Below are 16,021 nucleotides of genomic sequence, written 5' to 3' on the forward strand. Positions count from 1 at the left end.
CACAGCAGGCAGCGAGGCAATTTTGTGTGTCATTGTTTGTCTGGCGCTGGTGTGCTGCTGGTGTTTGTGCATTTTGGGGGCAGAGCAATGAAGGGAGGGGTTTGTTTGATTGGGTTGATTTCAAATATCAACATTGTTTCTCAGAAATCACTTACTGCACCTTAAATATTCACCAGAGTTGACGTTGAAATATATGAGCTAGATAAGAGAAGAAAGGTGAAAAGTAAAGATTTCTATTTCAACTCTCTATTAGTCGAATTGTAAAAAAACAAAGGGACACTGAAGACTACAGTAATGGCTGCTGAAAATTCAGCTTTGTCATCACAGGAATAAGTTGTATTTTAAAATATATTAAAATAGAAAGTTATTTTAAATTAGAATATTTCATAAAATTACTATTTTTACTATATTTTGGAATTTTTGACTATCAAAGGCTTTAAAACGTCGGTAGTGTACCCTCTGAGCTTGGTCAGAAGTTTTAAATAAAGGTCCAGTTTTAAAAACTAGTATAGCCTTGCCCTTTATGTTCAGAGTAAGTCTTTTACGTATTTATTTAAAACGACATTGGGATGCACAATAGATTAGTGCTATCATGCTATCATTTATATTACTTTTGCCGTAATCTAACGCTCACTTAAAGAAAATCTTTAAAAAAACAAATAGTTTACTAACACCGTTTAATGTAATGTTTAGCAAATCTCAAAATAAATATAATTTTTTTACTGCACATTATAATGCTGTGATGCCTAAATTCACTTGTAGTTTAAAAAAAAATATTTAAGTTTTTTATATTTAACTTTAAAATTTATTTTGACAAAATAGTATAGAATTTAATTTATTTAGACAAAGCATAGATTTTAATATCGCCATTTATTGGTTATTAGTCATAACATTATCACCCATCACATTATTGGTATCAACCAGAATTTGAATATTGGTTCATCCCTAAATTACTAATATGTAGCCAAAGCAACATAAAACGACATTGTATACTGGTTTGGGCCCCCTTGTCCTGAAGTTTCATGAATTGCTTTCATGCTTCACTCTATCAGCTGAACTCTGCGCCTGATGGGTTATCCATTACTGAAATGGAGATTCGACAGTTTCAAGCGCTGTATCCAGACTCTGCCCAGAGCCGCATGTTCTTCTACTTCAGATCACCCCATCTCACCAGGTATACATTCATTTATCATTTGTCAGCTGATCCGATTCGTTTTTGTTTCTGCAGGCTGTTCTCAGTCAGTTTTAATGTAATGAAATGAAATAATGGATGAAAAACAATTACAGCTGCCAGCTAATGTTTCTGAGGCTATGTAATTTAAGTACAATATGTCATATCATCTACATTTTGTGCGTTTGTATGTTTAGTTCAGTGCCAGTGGCATGGAGAACGGACTTTGTGGCAGAATCCAAAGAAGCTGAAGCTAAAATGAACAGCCTAAAAACATGGATCCAGAACAATGAGATTAAAGTGACAGAAAAGTGAGTTCTGTATTTGTTTTGCCTTGCACAATGAGGAATGACATTGCATTTATTATTTGTGCCCTGCTTCATATTCTCTTAGTTATCCCTGTGAATGGGGTGGGGTGGTGGATGGAAAGCCCTATGTGAAAGGACTGGAGGACTTTGGGAGAGCAGCGCTGGAGGATATCTGGGAAGCAGTGCAGCAGCTCTTTGTGGAGGTCAGAGTCTCATTAAAATGAATTAAAAGAATTGTTTTCATATGCTCTACTTTATGGGGGCCACTCACAGTTTGAAACAACAATTGAAAGATAAATCAATTAAACGATGAATAAGGATGTTACTCACCTATATTTAGTGTATTCTATTTGTGTATATATAAATATTGGGATTGGGATATTCGGCAGTCTACATATTGGGGTTATCTACATTATTTGCTAATGAATAGAATTGGCAAAATTTGTTTATTAGGTCCCAACTTCTTTGATAATAGTAGATATTAGAAAATGCAAATATTCAATTACCAATCACTTCATAGTCACATGTCATTATTTTTATAAAATCAATTTGGTCATTTATTTTCTATTTGATTATTTATCAATGTTTTATTAGATTATTTTTGTATGATCAAATTGTTCATTCTATTCATATCTCTATATTTTTGTTTACACATTTCATAATTTATTGGATGAAATATTTTTTTCTTGACATATCAATCCCAGTACATCCCAGTGCTTATTTTACATTTATTAATGTGATTAATTAGTGATTTTCAGGAATTTTGTTTCTCTCCTTTTTTCTTTTTTTTGTTGTTGTAGGAGACAGATGAAGATTTGATCTCAGAGATTAAAGAACAGGAAGTCTATCAGGATTCCCAACAGCGGCAGTTTCACGGCAGGTCAAAGCTTATTTCTATGGCAACAGAGAAAGTTCAAGAATGTCAGCAAAAAGGAGGAGTTCTGATGGTTGAGGGAAAACCTGGAGAGGGCAAAACTGTGTTCATGGTAACTGTACATTTGTACAATAAACCATCTGAATCTTCATGTATTAATGCCCAATGTATGATGAATTACTAGAAGTACATCTGAATATCTCTCTATATCTTCTGTTTTATTAAGGCTGCCCTGGCCCAGGCACTCAAAACCTCTGTCAAAAACAAGAAAGCCCCTCTTTGTGATGTCATATCCTACTCCACAGACGCTAGCCAGTCTGCTTGCAGTGTTGAGCAGCTTCTGCGCTGTCTTGTTCAGTGGCTGAGGAAAAGAAAAGATGATGTGGAGTTGCCTCCAAACACATCTTATAAGTAAGGAAGGATCTGATGTAACATGCATTGTTATATGCAAACACAAGCAAACTCATTTCATAATTATTCTTTTGTTGCATTACAGGGACTTGTTGTCTGAGTTCCAGTTAAACTTGAAGGACCTGAACAAAGAGAAGCCACTGGCCTTGCTTGTTGATGGGGCGGACCGTTTCCATGACGGTCGTGGTCAAAGGGTGTCAGAATGGATACCGCAGCACATCCCTAAGGTAAGAGAGAGAAACGTGCTCTTGAAGGGGTAGTTCGCCCAACATTTTTTTGTTCCAAACCTATAAGACTTTCGTTCATCTTCAAAACAAAGGTGAAGATATTTTTTATGAAATCTGAGAGATTTCTGTCCCTCCATTGAAAGTCTGTTCACCCAAAACTCTGATGCTTTAAAACGATAATAAAGAGATCATAAAAGAAGTCCGAATGAATCGAGCAGTTTAATCCATGTCTTCAAAAACACACAATGCTTTATATGATGAACATTTAATTTAGGCTTTTATTCACATTATAAACACTGATCAGCGGACGTACATAGAGCACTCAAATATGATAAACGTAAGCTCAAGCATGCTTGCTAGTAAATGTTTATATGTGAAATAGACTGAATGGACTTTCAGTGGAGGGAGCGAAATCTCTCAGATTTCATTAAAAATATCTTCATTCGTGTCTCGAAGATGAACAAAAGTCTTATGGGTTTGTAACAACATGAGGGTGAGTAAATGAAAACCGAATTTTGATTTTGGGGGGAACTAACACTTTAAATAAGTGTATAAAAAAAATGAGGGAACCTTCTCATCAACCAATTACTGTGTTCACTGTCCTCTTAGGGTGTCTGTTTGGTCCTGAGTGTTACTTCAGAATCATCCCTACAAAACACTATTAGCAAAAGGAAAGGTGCCGTGTCATTTCCACTGGGGCAGTTATCTTTACCTGACAGGAAGGAGATTGTGCAGAAGCAGCTTGTTGGATTTGGAAAGAAACTGAGCGATTCTGCTTTCAATAACCAGGTGAACTTCCCTTTTGCTCTCTGGCTGTTGGAGTACTATAAGGAAATATTGAGAACTGTTTTTGCTTAACTAGTGACTTTATTGTTGTGTTCCCCTGTAGCTTCAGACACTGCTGATGAAGAAAGGGTCTGTGAGTCCACTCTACCTCCATTTGGCCTGTGAGGAGCTCAGGAATTATGCCTCCTTTGAGAAGGTAAATTATTGTTAAATCATTTTTTTTATAGTGATCCACATAATGTTATTTAGCTTAAGAAATGTAAAGTTGAACGTAATGTTGATGATGAAATTTGTCATTTAGATGAAGGACAGCCTCCAGTCTCTTCCTCAGTCCCTTGGTGAGCTGGTGCAGCACAGTCTGCTGAGGCTGGAGACTGAATATTGCAGAGCAGGACTGGGTTGGGCATTAGCGACTCTAGCTGTCAGGTCCACCGGTACAAGACATTTATTTATTGCTGACTTAGTGCAGTGCACTGCACTTCTGCAAAAACTGTTATACGTTATCTTAATTTAACCCTGTTTTACACATTTTTATTTCTTTAAGGTTGTCTCCACAGGGGACAAGCTCAAATTAAATTGTCCAGCCCTTCTCTCTTAAGAGGGGTAACATGGTACAGTGATTAGTATTAAATCGTAATATTAATATGGCATTGAATGATTCATATATCATTGCATGGTGCATATCTAGAAAGCATGATATTGCCGTGTCCAAAAATTAAGGGTCATACCATGGTACTTGTTTTACTTATTGTTTTATTCCAAACAAAGATCTGTGGCCCAATTGATATCACAAATTGGACGTGTATCAGTTTTATTAAAAAATGTCATTGGTTGCACCTTTTTAAAATCGCACCACACAATTTTAGAGGTTCTATTAAATAATAAACATTATGCTAAAGCTTAATTTTAAACTGTATCCCATATTAAGATCTTATATAGTTTTTATTGTAAAGTTGTTAGAAGTTTTATTGTATGTTGTTTCTTTTTTTAATTAATTTAAATAGTTTAATGATTTAAATAACATTATAATTTTTATGTAGATGTATTGAAAATAAGTATTTCTCATCGCTAATCTGTTTTTTCCACAGGGATGCGCGAGAGTGATCTTTACACTATACTGAACATGTGCAATGATTTAAACTCCAGAGGAGGGCTGGTGTCATGGCAAGAAATTCTCCATATAGCAAGGCATCCACAGAGCCGTGTTCCCATGGCAATATTCTCTCAGCTGGCACAATCTTTGCACAGGTACAGCACAGTGAAATGTGTGGACATAAGAAATAGCTTCTGTTTTATACAATGAATGATTTATTCTTGTTGTATCGCCAGTATAATTGGACAGTCTCACGGTCAGGGGTCAGATGACCTCCTGACTTTGACCCATCCAGAGGTGAGGTCAGCCTTTGAACATCTGTACCTGTCTACTGAGGAGAGTAGAACCAGAAGTCATCTGATAATTGCAGGTAAAACATGATGCATGCAAATTGTGATACATTTTATGTGTTTTATACACTACTACGGTGGCTGAGAGAGCTCAACGCGCTGCAACTGAAGAAAACACATGCAAAAAGAAAAAACACCCAAAAATTAAGAAAACTTCTTCATTAGTTTTACAACACATGTGTGCTCCAAATACTCACAACACAACCAAATACAGAAACGTGCTGCAAAAGTTCATAACACAACCAAATACAGAAACGCACTGCAAATAGCACAGACCATGTTTCCAGGGGACCCCAATAAGTGGTGAACCCGGCTGGGACATGCTTCTAGCTCAAAGGCTACTTTTTTTCTTTTTTCTTTTTCTTTTGCAAACACATAGAGATGACATGTTTATGACACATAACTTTGTATACAATTTACAAAATGTATGAATATGTTCAGTGTCATCAGAATACAAATGAGAAAATAGTTAAAGCTGCAGTCCGTAGTTTTTCCTCTTTGTCGCCATCTCCTTTCGAAATCTGCAATTGCAGTTATTCGCGGAATTAGCAACTTTACGTGGGTTGTGCTTCGGCACGGCACAGCGCGGATGAATGCAATGTTTTGAGGAGAATGTGCGGCTGTCAGTCACTGCGCTGGTGTGGATACTGTCGTTCGGAATCACAGATTCTACTTTTTGGAAGTATAACCAACATAAGAATTTTCACCAGAAAATGTCATCTGAACAAGTAACATCCACTAGTTTCCAACTAAGGGAAAAAAAGCATTGCAGTAAATCGTGCTGATTAAATCTAACGATCGCTTATCATATCACGTCAAACCGTGCAAATTATACTTTGTTCAACATGTTAACAACATCAGCATTGCATGACTACATTAATTGCCCTTCCGATATTTATCCTTGTTTTCGCATGGGCACCCTCTTTTTTTCTGTAGCCACTCCGAAGTCTGAATGAAGTCTTTTGCATTTTACAACGGGTGAATCTCCAGTTGTCACTGGTGATTGTCGTTTGAACCTTTTTGGATCCGCCATCAAATTGATAAGTTTAATTATATCAAGTGCTGTAGAAAAGGCTATAAATCTCCACCTCCAACATCCTCACACGCAATATAGCCTACTAGCCGAGACTCCTTCTTTATGTGTACAGATGTGACGTGATGACGCAAAGACATGCTCGAATTTCCCACGGAAATCCACCAGTTCCACCGGAATTAAAAACATTATTACAAGCTTACCGTTTTGAATCGCTGAATGGAATGAAACGGTTAAGCAATGAGAACGGATTGGTAGCAGCTATTTTAAAATATATTAAAATAGAATACATTTCTTTTAAATTGTAATAATATTTCACAATATTATTCTTTTCTGTATTTTTGATTAAATAAATGCAGCCTTGGTTGACCGTAAGAGACTTCTTTCAGAAACAGACTTTTGAACAGTAGTGTATGGGTTTTTATATATTTATTTCTAAATAACTTTCTTTTTTTTTCAGCTCACCTTTGGGTGCGGTCAAATCCTCAGGGGAAGGACACATTTCTTCACTCTGATGCTGATATTCTGTCTCATCTCCCTGCCCACCTGGTCAGTATCCCCCTACTCTCTTCTTCAACCTTTCAGCTTCAGTTACTAAACTTATAAGAGATGTCTATTCTCTCTCTCTGATCAGATGGGTGGTAATCAATGTGAGCCCTTGCGTTTTCTGCTATCGAGTTACTACTTCCTCTATGCTAATGTGCGGTATGGACTGCTTCACCAACTTCTGGAGACCTACATTTTGTTCGGTAAAGTGCCTGATGTTTTTCAGTACTGCATTTTTCTTTTTTTTCTGTTTAGTTCACAGGTTCTCATATTGATTGTTTTTCATTTTATCCATTTAGCCCAAAAGTATGGGACCGATCATCTGCAATCCAAAAAATCAGCAGGTATTTTACTTTTATATTATTGTATGTTTATGAAAACCCGACAACACTGACATTTAAAAAGATCTTAAAATGAATTCATGATCTTAATATGTACTGAAACTACAAATTATAGTTTTCGCGGTAAACCTATACCAAATTTGTGTGTTTTTCCAGATAACCTGAAGGATTTTAAAGACTGTCTCAGTTTTCTGAAGCGCCACAGCCTCCTCCTCTCTCAATGGCCCGCTCTCTTCATACAAACAGCTCTTAATGAACCATGTGACAGCTCTGCACACTTGTGGGCTGAAAGCATGACAAGAAATGGAGGGGTGCATGCTGTAAAATGGCTAAACTTCACAGATGCTGCACAAAAAGAAGTCAGGTACTAATATTGTGTCTGATTAATAGCATTTTATTCTCAGATTCAGAATTTCAGATTAATTCTGGCTGAGCCACAGTTATACACTTATAAAGAAAATCCTAAAATCCTTTTTTTGTTTTCAGGTTTAGAATTTAGATTTAGAATTAGATTTCAATTAATAATGTGACTTCCTGGACACCACTATGTGCAAAGGTTGTTTATCTAGAATTTTTCTATGTATGTTAATTGTTTCTTCTGCTCAGTGAGCTGGTTTCCACCTTCCACTCTGAGCCAAGTTGTGTGGTGGTGAGTCCTGATGGAAAACTTGTGGCACTGGGAACCGTAGAGGGAACACTTCACTTTCTGCATACAGAGACTGGACAGGTATTAGTTCAAAACGTATTTAAACATACATCTACTATGATTTTCGGCATTTTTAGGATAATTCAATCACAATTGGCTTTTTTTACATTATTTTTTCAAACAGGAAGTGAAGTCATTGCTGAGCAGTGGTGATGGCATCTCTGGATGTATTTTTCTTGGGGAGGAGCTTTTGGCAACAACCTCGTTTGATGGGCAGGTGGAGGTGTGGGATGTTGCGAGTGGTTGCAGGTAATTCGTTTTTCTGGCTCAAATGTACAATTTACATTGTACAATTTTGCACAGCTTTGTTATCTTCGGTTTATTTTTTTCGCTGTCACTTTAAGAACTGCCCACATGAATGCCCACTCCAACAAGATCACAGGATGTGATGTCAGTCCAGACAGAAAACTCTTTGCTACCGTTTCATTAGACCTAAACTTGAAGGTAAAACCAAGGAAAAAATAATTTAAAATCTGAAATAAGTGTGGTGTTTTACTATTCTGAAATATTCATCATTTATTTGGCTGTACTCAGGTGTGGTCAGCGCAGAAGAGTACAGAGGTGGCCTCTCTCCTGAATCCCTCCCCCCTGAACTGTGTGAACTTTGACCTTGAGGGCCAGCTCTTGGCAGTGGGCTGCTGGGATGGAGCTGTTCGTTTGTGGAACTGGCTTGAACAGAAAAACGTTACGGTGAGGAACGACTCCAAAGATATGTTGCTATGCCTGATATACTAAAACTTAATTTCCCTCCCAATGCTTTCTCTTTTTCAGACTCTGTTAGGTCATCAGAGTTCAGTGCGGAGTCTGTCTTTCTCTCCCTGCTCCTCCATATTGTGCTCAGGCTGTCTGTCAGGAGAAGTGCGGCTCTGGTCAGTGGCAGCAGCTGCTTGTGTGGGCAGTTATCATGCTCACCGCGGCTCCACGCAGTCACTGAACTTCCTGCAGGGAGGAAACCTTTTGCTGAGCGCTGGACATGACAGTGTGGTGAGGACTATGGTCTTACATTCTTAATTTTCAATTGTTAGGTTTTTTTTGCACTTTAACAGGCATCCTAAAACACTCCGTATTGAGGTATTTTTTTTGTTGTCCAGGTTAATGTGTGGTCCGGTGGTCTTGGGCGATCTGTCGCTGTACTGGGAGAGAAAAAGGTACTTTCATGTTCTTAAATTAGAATTGCTACTTATAAGTAGTATAAGCAGTATAAATAGTATAATAGGTATTAAATTCAGCAATGAATTCAGCCTGAACTGCTTGATGTACAGACTCCAAACAGACTTTTTCTGCCCTTGCATACCTGAATGTTTAAATGATGTTTAGGCCTGTTAATTTAACTTTTTAATTTTGTGTGAATTTAATATTCTAATTTAGGGGCCTATGAAGATAATTCAAATATTAAATCACACTTTTTTTTTTTTTTTTTTGGCAAATACTGTATGTAATCAACTTAATCATGTCATGTTATTGGATTATATTTTCTACTTATAATATAATATGTATCTCACATCTAATAAACCAACTATAGCACTCTTTGCACTGCAAAGGCTGTGATTTTCATGCACAGCGAAGCAGCTCTGATGTGTTTCACATATGCTGAACCAGAGCTTAAGCTTTCCTGAAACATCAACACTATTCATTTGCCGCATTGGAAGCATGGATATTTCCTTCAGGAAATGAAAATGTTTTTTTGAGTGCCTATAAGGATGATATTAATAATCATAATTTGCAGGTAACAGTATTGCAGCAGCAACAAAAGCGCACCAGAAGTGGAAATGAAGATGAAGCTAATGCTCTGTGTGTGGCTGTGGCCAGTGGGTACGCTTCTGTGGGTTACCATGGAGATGGTATCAAAATGTTCAATTTGAAGTCAGGTACATAAACATTTGCATCCAGCATTTACAAACGTACTTATCCAGAAATACTTGGAGCTCATATATTCAAACTGCTTCTCAATCTCGCTTGTTCTCAAAAGCCATAACATGAACGAAATAAGGTGCAAAAAACAATCCACACTTAATAATAATGGAGAGGACTGTGAGTAACCAGAAGTAGAACCCATCCCAAAATGCTTTGTGCTGTAGGAGAGAAGGTCTGGGCCAGTGAGGAGCTGCAGGTGTCCATGCTCTGCCTCATGTGGATGGAGGGAGGAGGAACAGAGCTGCTGCTGTCTGGGAGCATGGACCATCGTCTCAGAGTCTGGGAAAGGCAAGGAGAAAATTCGGAAAGCCTTGTGTCAGTAGGATCTTTTGGCGTGCAAAAGGGAGCTATTCTTGCTCTGGCTCAAATCTCCACTTGTGTGGCATCTGCATCTGGTCAGTAAACACAAAACATTTTGTCAATTGATTTTGGTCCATACTGGATATTTAATTTTTGCATGCTCGTTTCAACCTATTTTTACATTTAGATTATCTTTTCTTACACTCATTTAAAGTTATTCTTTAAATGCACTAATATTTTAATAACACTAAAATGTAGTCTTTAGTTAATCTCAGAATGAATATCCATTTCATACTGCACATTATAGGTGGCTATTTTTAGACAACTGAGAAGTTTTTAGAAATGTAAATTTTATTTATTTCATGTTTAATTTTTTTTCCAATTTATTTATTTCATGTTTTAAAATGTTATTTTATTGAAAAATTTAATTTTGTTTTAGATGACTTCACTATTGCTCTGTGGTTGAAGAGTGAATTGACTTCTAAGCCCTGGATCGACCCTAAAGTGATGTGTATTCTGAGAGGTCACAATGGAGGGGTCACATGCCTTGCTTTCAGTCCTAATGAGAAAGAGTTGCTGTCAGGAGGGAAAGATCAGGTACTTGGTCCACTCCACATCTATCACCGGAAAAATGGAAGAAAATGTTATCATCTCTCTCACAAGACTTTTTTTTATCATAATCTCTTCCAATAGGCTTTGATGATATGGAATGTAAACTCCTCCCCTCCAGTTCTTTCCCGGTCTTTTTCCCATTGCCATGGAGACTGGATTACGGGATGTGCCTGGACATCAACTGCAGTGGTAAGAAAGCCATTTGAAAAGGGCAGTTAGTTAATTTCAGTAACATCTGACTCTGTGTGTCTGTAACCAAATGCAAAACTTCTCTTACACCTCAGCTTAGCTGCTCCAGTGACTGTAAGCTGCGGATGTGGGATATCCAGACAGGAAGTTTGCTGAGAGAGATCCTGTCTAGTTCATCTTTGAGCACATTGTGCTGTTGGGTAAGGCAGTTGCACCTTAAAGGGTTAGTTCACCCAAAAATGAAAATTCTGTCAGTAATTACTCACCCTCATGTTGTTACAACCCCGTAAGACCTTCGTTCATCTTCGGAACACAAATTAAGATATTTTTGATGAAATCTGATAGCTGTCACACTCCTCATAGGCTTCTAAAGACGTTATAACTTGCTGGCCCAGAAAATGCATTAAAGAGATCGTTAATATAGTCCAAGTGACTACAGTGGCTCAATCTTAAGTTTATAAAGCGACGAGAATACTTTTTGTGCGCAAAAACAAACAAAAATAACGACTTTATTACACTATTCATTTCCTTCTCTCTGGGCCTCGAGTTTTTTCACGTAGTGTTTTTGCGCAGCGCGTCTGTGTTACACGTCACACGTAGGCTCACTATTGGCCGACGCTGGTCATGTGTGTGATGCGTGGTGACGTACAACACAGAAGCGCTGCGCAGTTATCCTACGAGAAAAAACTCGAGGCCCAGAGAGAAGGAAATGAATAGTGAAATAAAGTCGTTATTTTGGGGGGGTTTTGCGCACAAAAAGTATTCTCGTCGCTTTATAAACTTAAGGTTGAGCCACTGTAGTCACTTGGACTATATTAACGATGTCTTTAATGCATTTTCTGGGCCAGCAAGTTATAACGTCTTTAGAAGCCTATGAGGAGTGTGACAGCTATCAGATTTCATCAAAAATATCTTAATTTGTGTTCCGAAGATGAACGAAGGTCTTACGGGGTTGGAACAACATGAGGGTGAGTAATTACTGACAGAATTTTCATTTTTGGGTGAACTAACCCTTTAAAGCCAGGTCACAAAAATACACAATAAGTGGAACCTGTTGACATTTATGTAATTTTTAATGACTTTAGGAGGATCATGTAATGGCAGGCTCTATGGATGGACTGCTGATGGTTTGGAAGTGGGAATCAGGTATACAAGTAACCAGGATCCAGGCCCACAAGTCCCGTCTCAATCACTGCACTGTTGTCTCTCAGCCAGGTACTGTGACTAATACACAAATGTATACACAAACGGAAGCTTGATATCTAAATAGTGTATCTTGCTTAAACAAACCTTCTTAGCAAAACCATTTGTTGCACACAGATCTGGGAGAGAATTTAAAACCAGAGGACTTATTGGTAGCTTCAGCATCAGAAGATGGAACTGTTAAACTCTGGCATCCACTGCAGGTAACCAACTCTCACTTCTGTATTTTTTTCATTAATCATTTATTTATATTTTATTTAAATAAAATGAATTGCAAATCAGATATTTTACATAATTCCCAGAGATTAATTCTAGGAATGCATAATATATCGCTACCGTATTGTTGATCAGTTGATACTGTATATTTGATTATAAAATAATTTCCCCTATATTTACGTAAATTTAGATCTTTGCAGCTATTAAAAGTGCTCAAATTTAATAATTTAATAACAATGTTAAATGTAATCTTTTGCAAATCTCAAAATAAATAGTAATTTTCATAATTTATAAAGGTGTGGTGCCTAAATTAACTTCTAGTATTTAAAACAACTGGTTTTAGTTTAGTGTTTTATTTTTTACTTTGTTTTGATAAAATGGTATAACATTTTTATATTGGCCATTTGTTATTTATTTTATTATGCCATAAAATGAAAATAACTCTCATCTTATCTGCATCGGTCAGATTTTGATATCAGTGCATTGCTAATTTATTCATAAAAATTAAATTTTCATAGGTACATCATCATAGTACTCTGCATGGTCACAGTGCAGAAATCCAAGCTTTAGTGTGCAAAGAGGCAGGACTGCCGGAGTTTCTCACTGTCTCTGTGGATCGTTCCCTCAGGTCATGGAGTGTCACCACGGCAATGGGTACGGCAAAATGGTCTTTCCCAATTAACTCAACTAAACTGTCACATAAATCCTCAGAACATTTTGTTAGTGAACAAAAGCAGAATCTAAACTGATGTGAAAAGCGGTAACAACATTGCAATTTCTTATTAAACTACAGCTGTACATCCAAATATATCATTTGATTGGCATTAATAACATAACTTTTTTTATATACAATCATCCACAGAAGCTCCTCCTTGCCAGAAAGGGAGTGTCAGAGCTGTGTGCTTCCTTGATACTGATGACCTCATGGTCTGTGGTTATGACACAGGCAGATTGGAGATATGGCATCAGAATTCAGTGGTTTACTGGAAGAAGGTAATCATGGGTTGGGAACTGAATTTATTATTGTTGATCAGTTAGTAAAAATAACTTTACCTTCTTTTGGTTGGAAATTTCTGAATGAACGGCTCTGTGTGTGTTGCACTAAGGTCAGTGATGGCGGCTTATGTGCAGTCACCGGTATGCCAGAGGATCAGCTAGCTGTGGGTTGCAGTGACTGCTCTGTATGTGTCTGGAAACTGGAGAGAGACACCAAGAAGTGCATTGTGAGGTATCAACTTTTATCCCTCTTCACTTTCATATTTCAATTTCAGTTTTGCAAACTTGTTGCCTTTCAGAGAAATGTGCCATTTTGAACCAAGAACATGTCAATCACATGATTCAAGCAAAGCCAGTTTTTACAAGGGGGTGGTGAGAAGAGGGTAAACAATTTGACAAAAGATTTGTCAACATAAGACCACTGAAGATTTTTTTGCATTGTTTACTAGAAATACATCTTGAAAACACATTTTGCTCTTGAATTCAGCAGTGTGATTACAGGCATAATAATATTTGTTATTTCATAGTAATATTGTGTATGTACAAAACTTTCAAATGCTTGATTTTAGTGTTTTGTTTTTAATTTATTTAAAAATAAAAATAGTACAGATTTTATATTATATCAGCCAGTGTCATTTTATGTTCAATAAACATAAAACACACTGTGTCTAAAGAAAACCAAGCTCTTATAAAGGATGATATAATGATTGCTTCACCCCTGAGTGGTTGTCTGTAGCTATTTTAATGTTTGTCAATTTCACACAATTTTATGTGTGGATTTTATTTTGTAAATAGGAAAGCACTGCAAAAAAAGCCTGCACACTCTAACAAAAAAAAAACCCCCAAAAAAACACAATTGCAAGATTAATGAAAAAAGTGGCAAACATTTCGGTCACATGACCTTTCTCATTGCCTATTTAACGATGCTTAGTGCAGGAGTCATCTTGTTATAAGGAATTACATGGCCAACATTTTATTTTCTTCCAGACTCAATAAGATGTCTTCATACAAAGTGGAGGTTCCTGTGAGCTATTTGCTCTACAGTGGCAGTCTGTTTGGAGTATGTGTGAATGGACCAGTCGTCGATGTGATCTCTACTAGCTCGTCGACCAAACAAACTTTTTCGTAAATAAACACCACATCATTTTTACACATAGAAAAGATGTCCTACACTCTTCTGTTAAGCCTTTTTTCGGTGCAATGTGGCACATCCACAGTGAATGATAACATTACTTCATTGGATAATAAAAAGTGTGTGTTTTGTTGTAGCTGGACAAACGATGTACGTCCTATTGGCGTGATGCCAAATGATAACAAGAGCTTTTGGCTGTTGGGACAGAAAAAGAGTGTACTGTACATTGGATTGCTTGTAAGTTCATCTATCATTATCATGTGACACTGACATTGTACAAACTGTCTGAAAACTAAATGATCTGAAACGGTCTGTCTTTCAGTTGTCTGTAAATCCAAATCGACTTTACGACTTAAACTTTTGTTACGATGCGGTGGGTAAGACGCCTATGGAATTGGAGCAGGAGGAGAATATGTGGGAGCATTTGGAGCAGCAGGAGGAGCAGCAGCAGCGCGAGAAGCAGCAGCAGCAGGAGGAGAAGCAGCAGCAGAAGGAGGAGGAGGAGCAGCAGCAGGAGGAGGAGCAGCAGCAGCAGCAGGAGGAGGAGGGACAGCAGCAGGAGGAGGAGGGACAGCAGCAGGAGGAGGAGGGACAGCAGCAGCAGGAGAAACCCAGCAAGGAACAGATTGAACAGCTGCGAATTGCAAACCGGAAGGCTGGGCAGATTAGCTCCTGGATCACAGCTGCAGCAATGCAAAATGGTACACTTGTTCTTACACTTTAATGTGTAGCACAAATGAATCAATTTGTCAGAAAGTCAGTAAAATGTGAAGAGAGCTATCTGTTCAAGTCCATTTCTCTTTTTTATTTGTGAGAATAAATTACTATTAACCATATTCACAACAGTTCAGTCGTTGCAAACGGACGCATGATGTTGTAGTATTGAAGTGTCCATTGTGCTCTGTCTCTGACTGCTACAGTAGCCACGCCCCAAACTCTCGCTATAGGTTGAGCTAGACAGAGACTGACAGATCTGAGCGGACCGTGCTCATCTTTTTGATAGTGCCTGGGAGGCTCAATGTTTACAATTTTGGGGAAGATAAACCCATGAATGCCATACAAATAGTACTTAATGAACAATAAACTGGGTTAAGAGAATGTATTTTAACAACAAAAAAAACTTACATGCCCATGACCCATTGACCTTTTTAGTGGTCATTATGTGAACTGTTCATGACTGATAAATGATTTGATAATTGATTTGGTTGTTTTCAAATCGTGTTTTTTTTTTTTTACAGACTTTATTGTGTGTGGTGATTATAAAGGGAACATATGGTTCAACCAGCCTCCTAATATTTCCTCCTGGACTGAAAGAAAACCGGCAAGTATCCTTTAGCTTTCCTGATAGATATAATGATCATAAGTCATGAAGGCATGGGTTGCTGATAAATTGGGTGGCTGTTGACTGGTCTCTATAGGCACACACAGACAAAGTGAGTGTACTGCGGGTTACAGAGAGCCTCATCATCTCAGCATCTTATGACCGATCCGTCAAACTATGGGACAAACACACTAAGAAACAGGTCTTTATTATTATTATTTTATTTTTTTTCTTATATTGAAGGAGTGGATTTGCAATCACTTCCACCAGTGTATATTCCATTTCATTTCTG

General features: G+C 37.5%; 1 protein-coding gene across 6 annotated transcripts in view; it reads left to right on the forward strand.

The window, feature by feature from the left end:
• The window catches only part of tep1 (telomerase-associated protein 1), a 52,847-nt gene that overhangs the window by 15,521 nt on the left and 21,305 nt on the right, over positions 1-16,021 (forward strand). For 4 of the 6 annotated variants that reach the window (XM_082173885.1, XM_082173882.1, XM_082173883.1 and 1 more), the window contains exons 20-55: positions 1,053-1,174; positions 1,369-1,482; positions 1,565-1,682; positions 2,280-2,465; positions 2,580-2,764; positions 2,850-2,991; positions 3,601-3,780; positions 3,881-3,973; positions 4,079-4,211; positions 4,866-5,025; positions 5,107-5,240; positions 6,714-6,802; positions 6,888-7,002; positions 7,099-7,143; positions 7,297-7,504; positions 7,747-7,867; positions 7,971-8,095; positions 8,191-8,290; positions 8,381-8,536; positions 8,618-8,830; positions 8,938-8,994; positions 9,573-9,714; positions 9,925-10,155; positions 10,500-10,657; positions 10,754-10,861; positions 10,957-11,061; positions 11,947-12,076; positions 12,182-12,267; positions 12,799-12,934; positions 13,143-13,273; positions 13,387-13,508; positions 14,264-14,401; positions 14,546-14,645; positions 14,731-15,109; positions 15,647-15,729; positions 15,827-15,931. In XM_082173885.1, the coding sequence (XP_082030011.1) occupies positions 1,053-1,174; positions 1,369-1,482; positions 1,565-1,682; positions 2,280-2,465; positions 2,580-2,764; positions 2,850-2,991; positions 3,601-3,780; positions 3,881-3,973; positions 4,079-4,211; positions 4,866-5,025; positions 5,107-5,240; positions 6,714-6,802; positions 6,888-7,002; positions 7,099-7,143; positions 7,297-7,504; positions 7,747-7,867; positions 7,971-8,095; positions 8,191-8,290; positions 8,381-8,536; positions 8,618-8,830; positions 8,938-8,994; positions 9,573-9,714; positions 9,925-10,155; positions 10,500-10,657; positions 10,754-10,861; positions 10,957-11,061; positions 11,947-12,076; positions 12,182-12,267; positions 12,799-12,934; positions 13,143-13,273; positions 13,387-13,508; positions 14,264-14,401; positions 14,546-14,645; positions 14,731-15,109; positions 15,647-15,729; positions 15,827-15,931 (4,950 nt within the window). The remainder of the gene's footprint in view (positions 1-1,052; positions 1,175-1,368; positions 1,483-1,564; positions 1,683-2,279; positions 2,466-2,579; positions 2,765-2,849; positions 2,992-3,600; positions 3,781-3,880; positions 3,974-4,078; positions 4,212-4,865; positions 5,026-5,106; positions 5,241-6,713; positions 6,803-6,887; positions 7,003-7,098; positions 7,144-7,296; positions 7,505-7,746; positions 7,868-7,970; positions 8,096-8,190; positions 8,291-8,380; positions 8,537-8,617; positions 8,831-8,937; positions 8,995-9,572; positions 9,715-9,924; positions 10,156-10,499; positions 10,658-10,753; positions 10,862-10,956; positions 11,062-11,946; positions 12,077-12,181; positions 12,268-12,798; positions 12,935-13,142; positions 13,274-13,386; positions 13,509-14,263; positions 14,402-14,545; positions 14,646-14,730; positions 15,110-15,646; positions 15,730-15,826; positions 15,932-16,021) is intronic. The other 2 variants (XM_082173886.1, XM_082173887.1) reach the window with 2 other exon arrangements.

Source organism: Leuciscus leuciscus (genome assembly GCF_965113295.1).
Source record: "Leuciscus leuciscus genome assembly, chromosome: 6".
NCBI classification, from domain to species: Eukaryota; Metazoa; Chordata; class Actinopteri; order Cypriniformes; family Leuciscidae; genus Leuciscus; species Leuciscus leuciscus.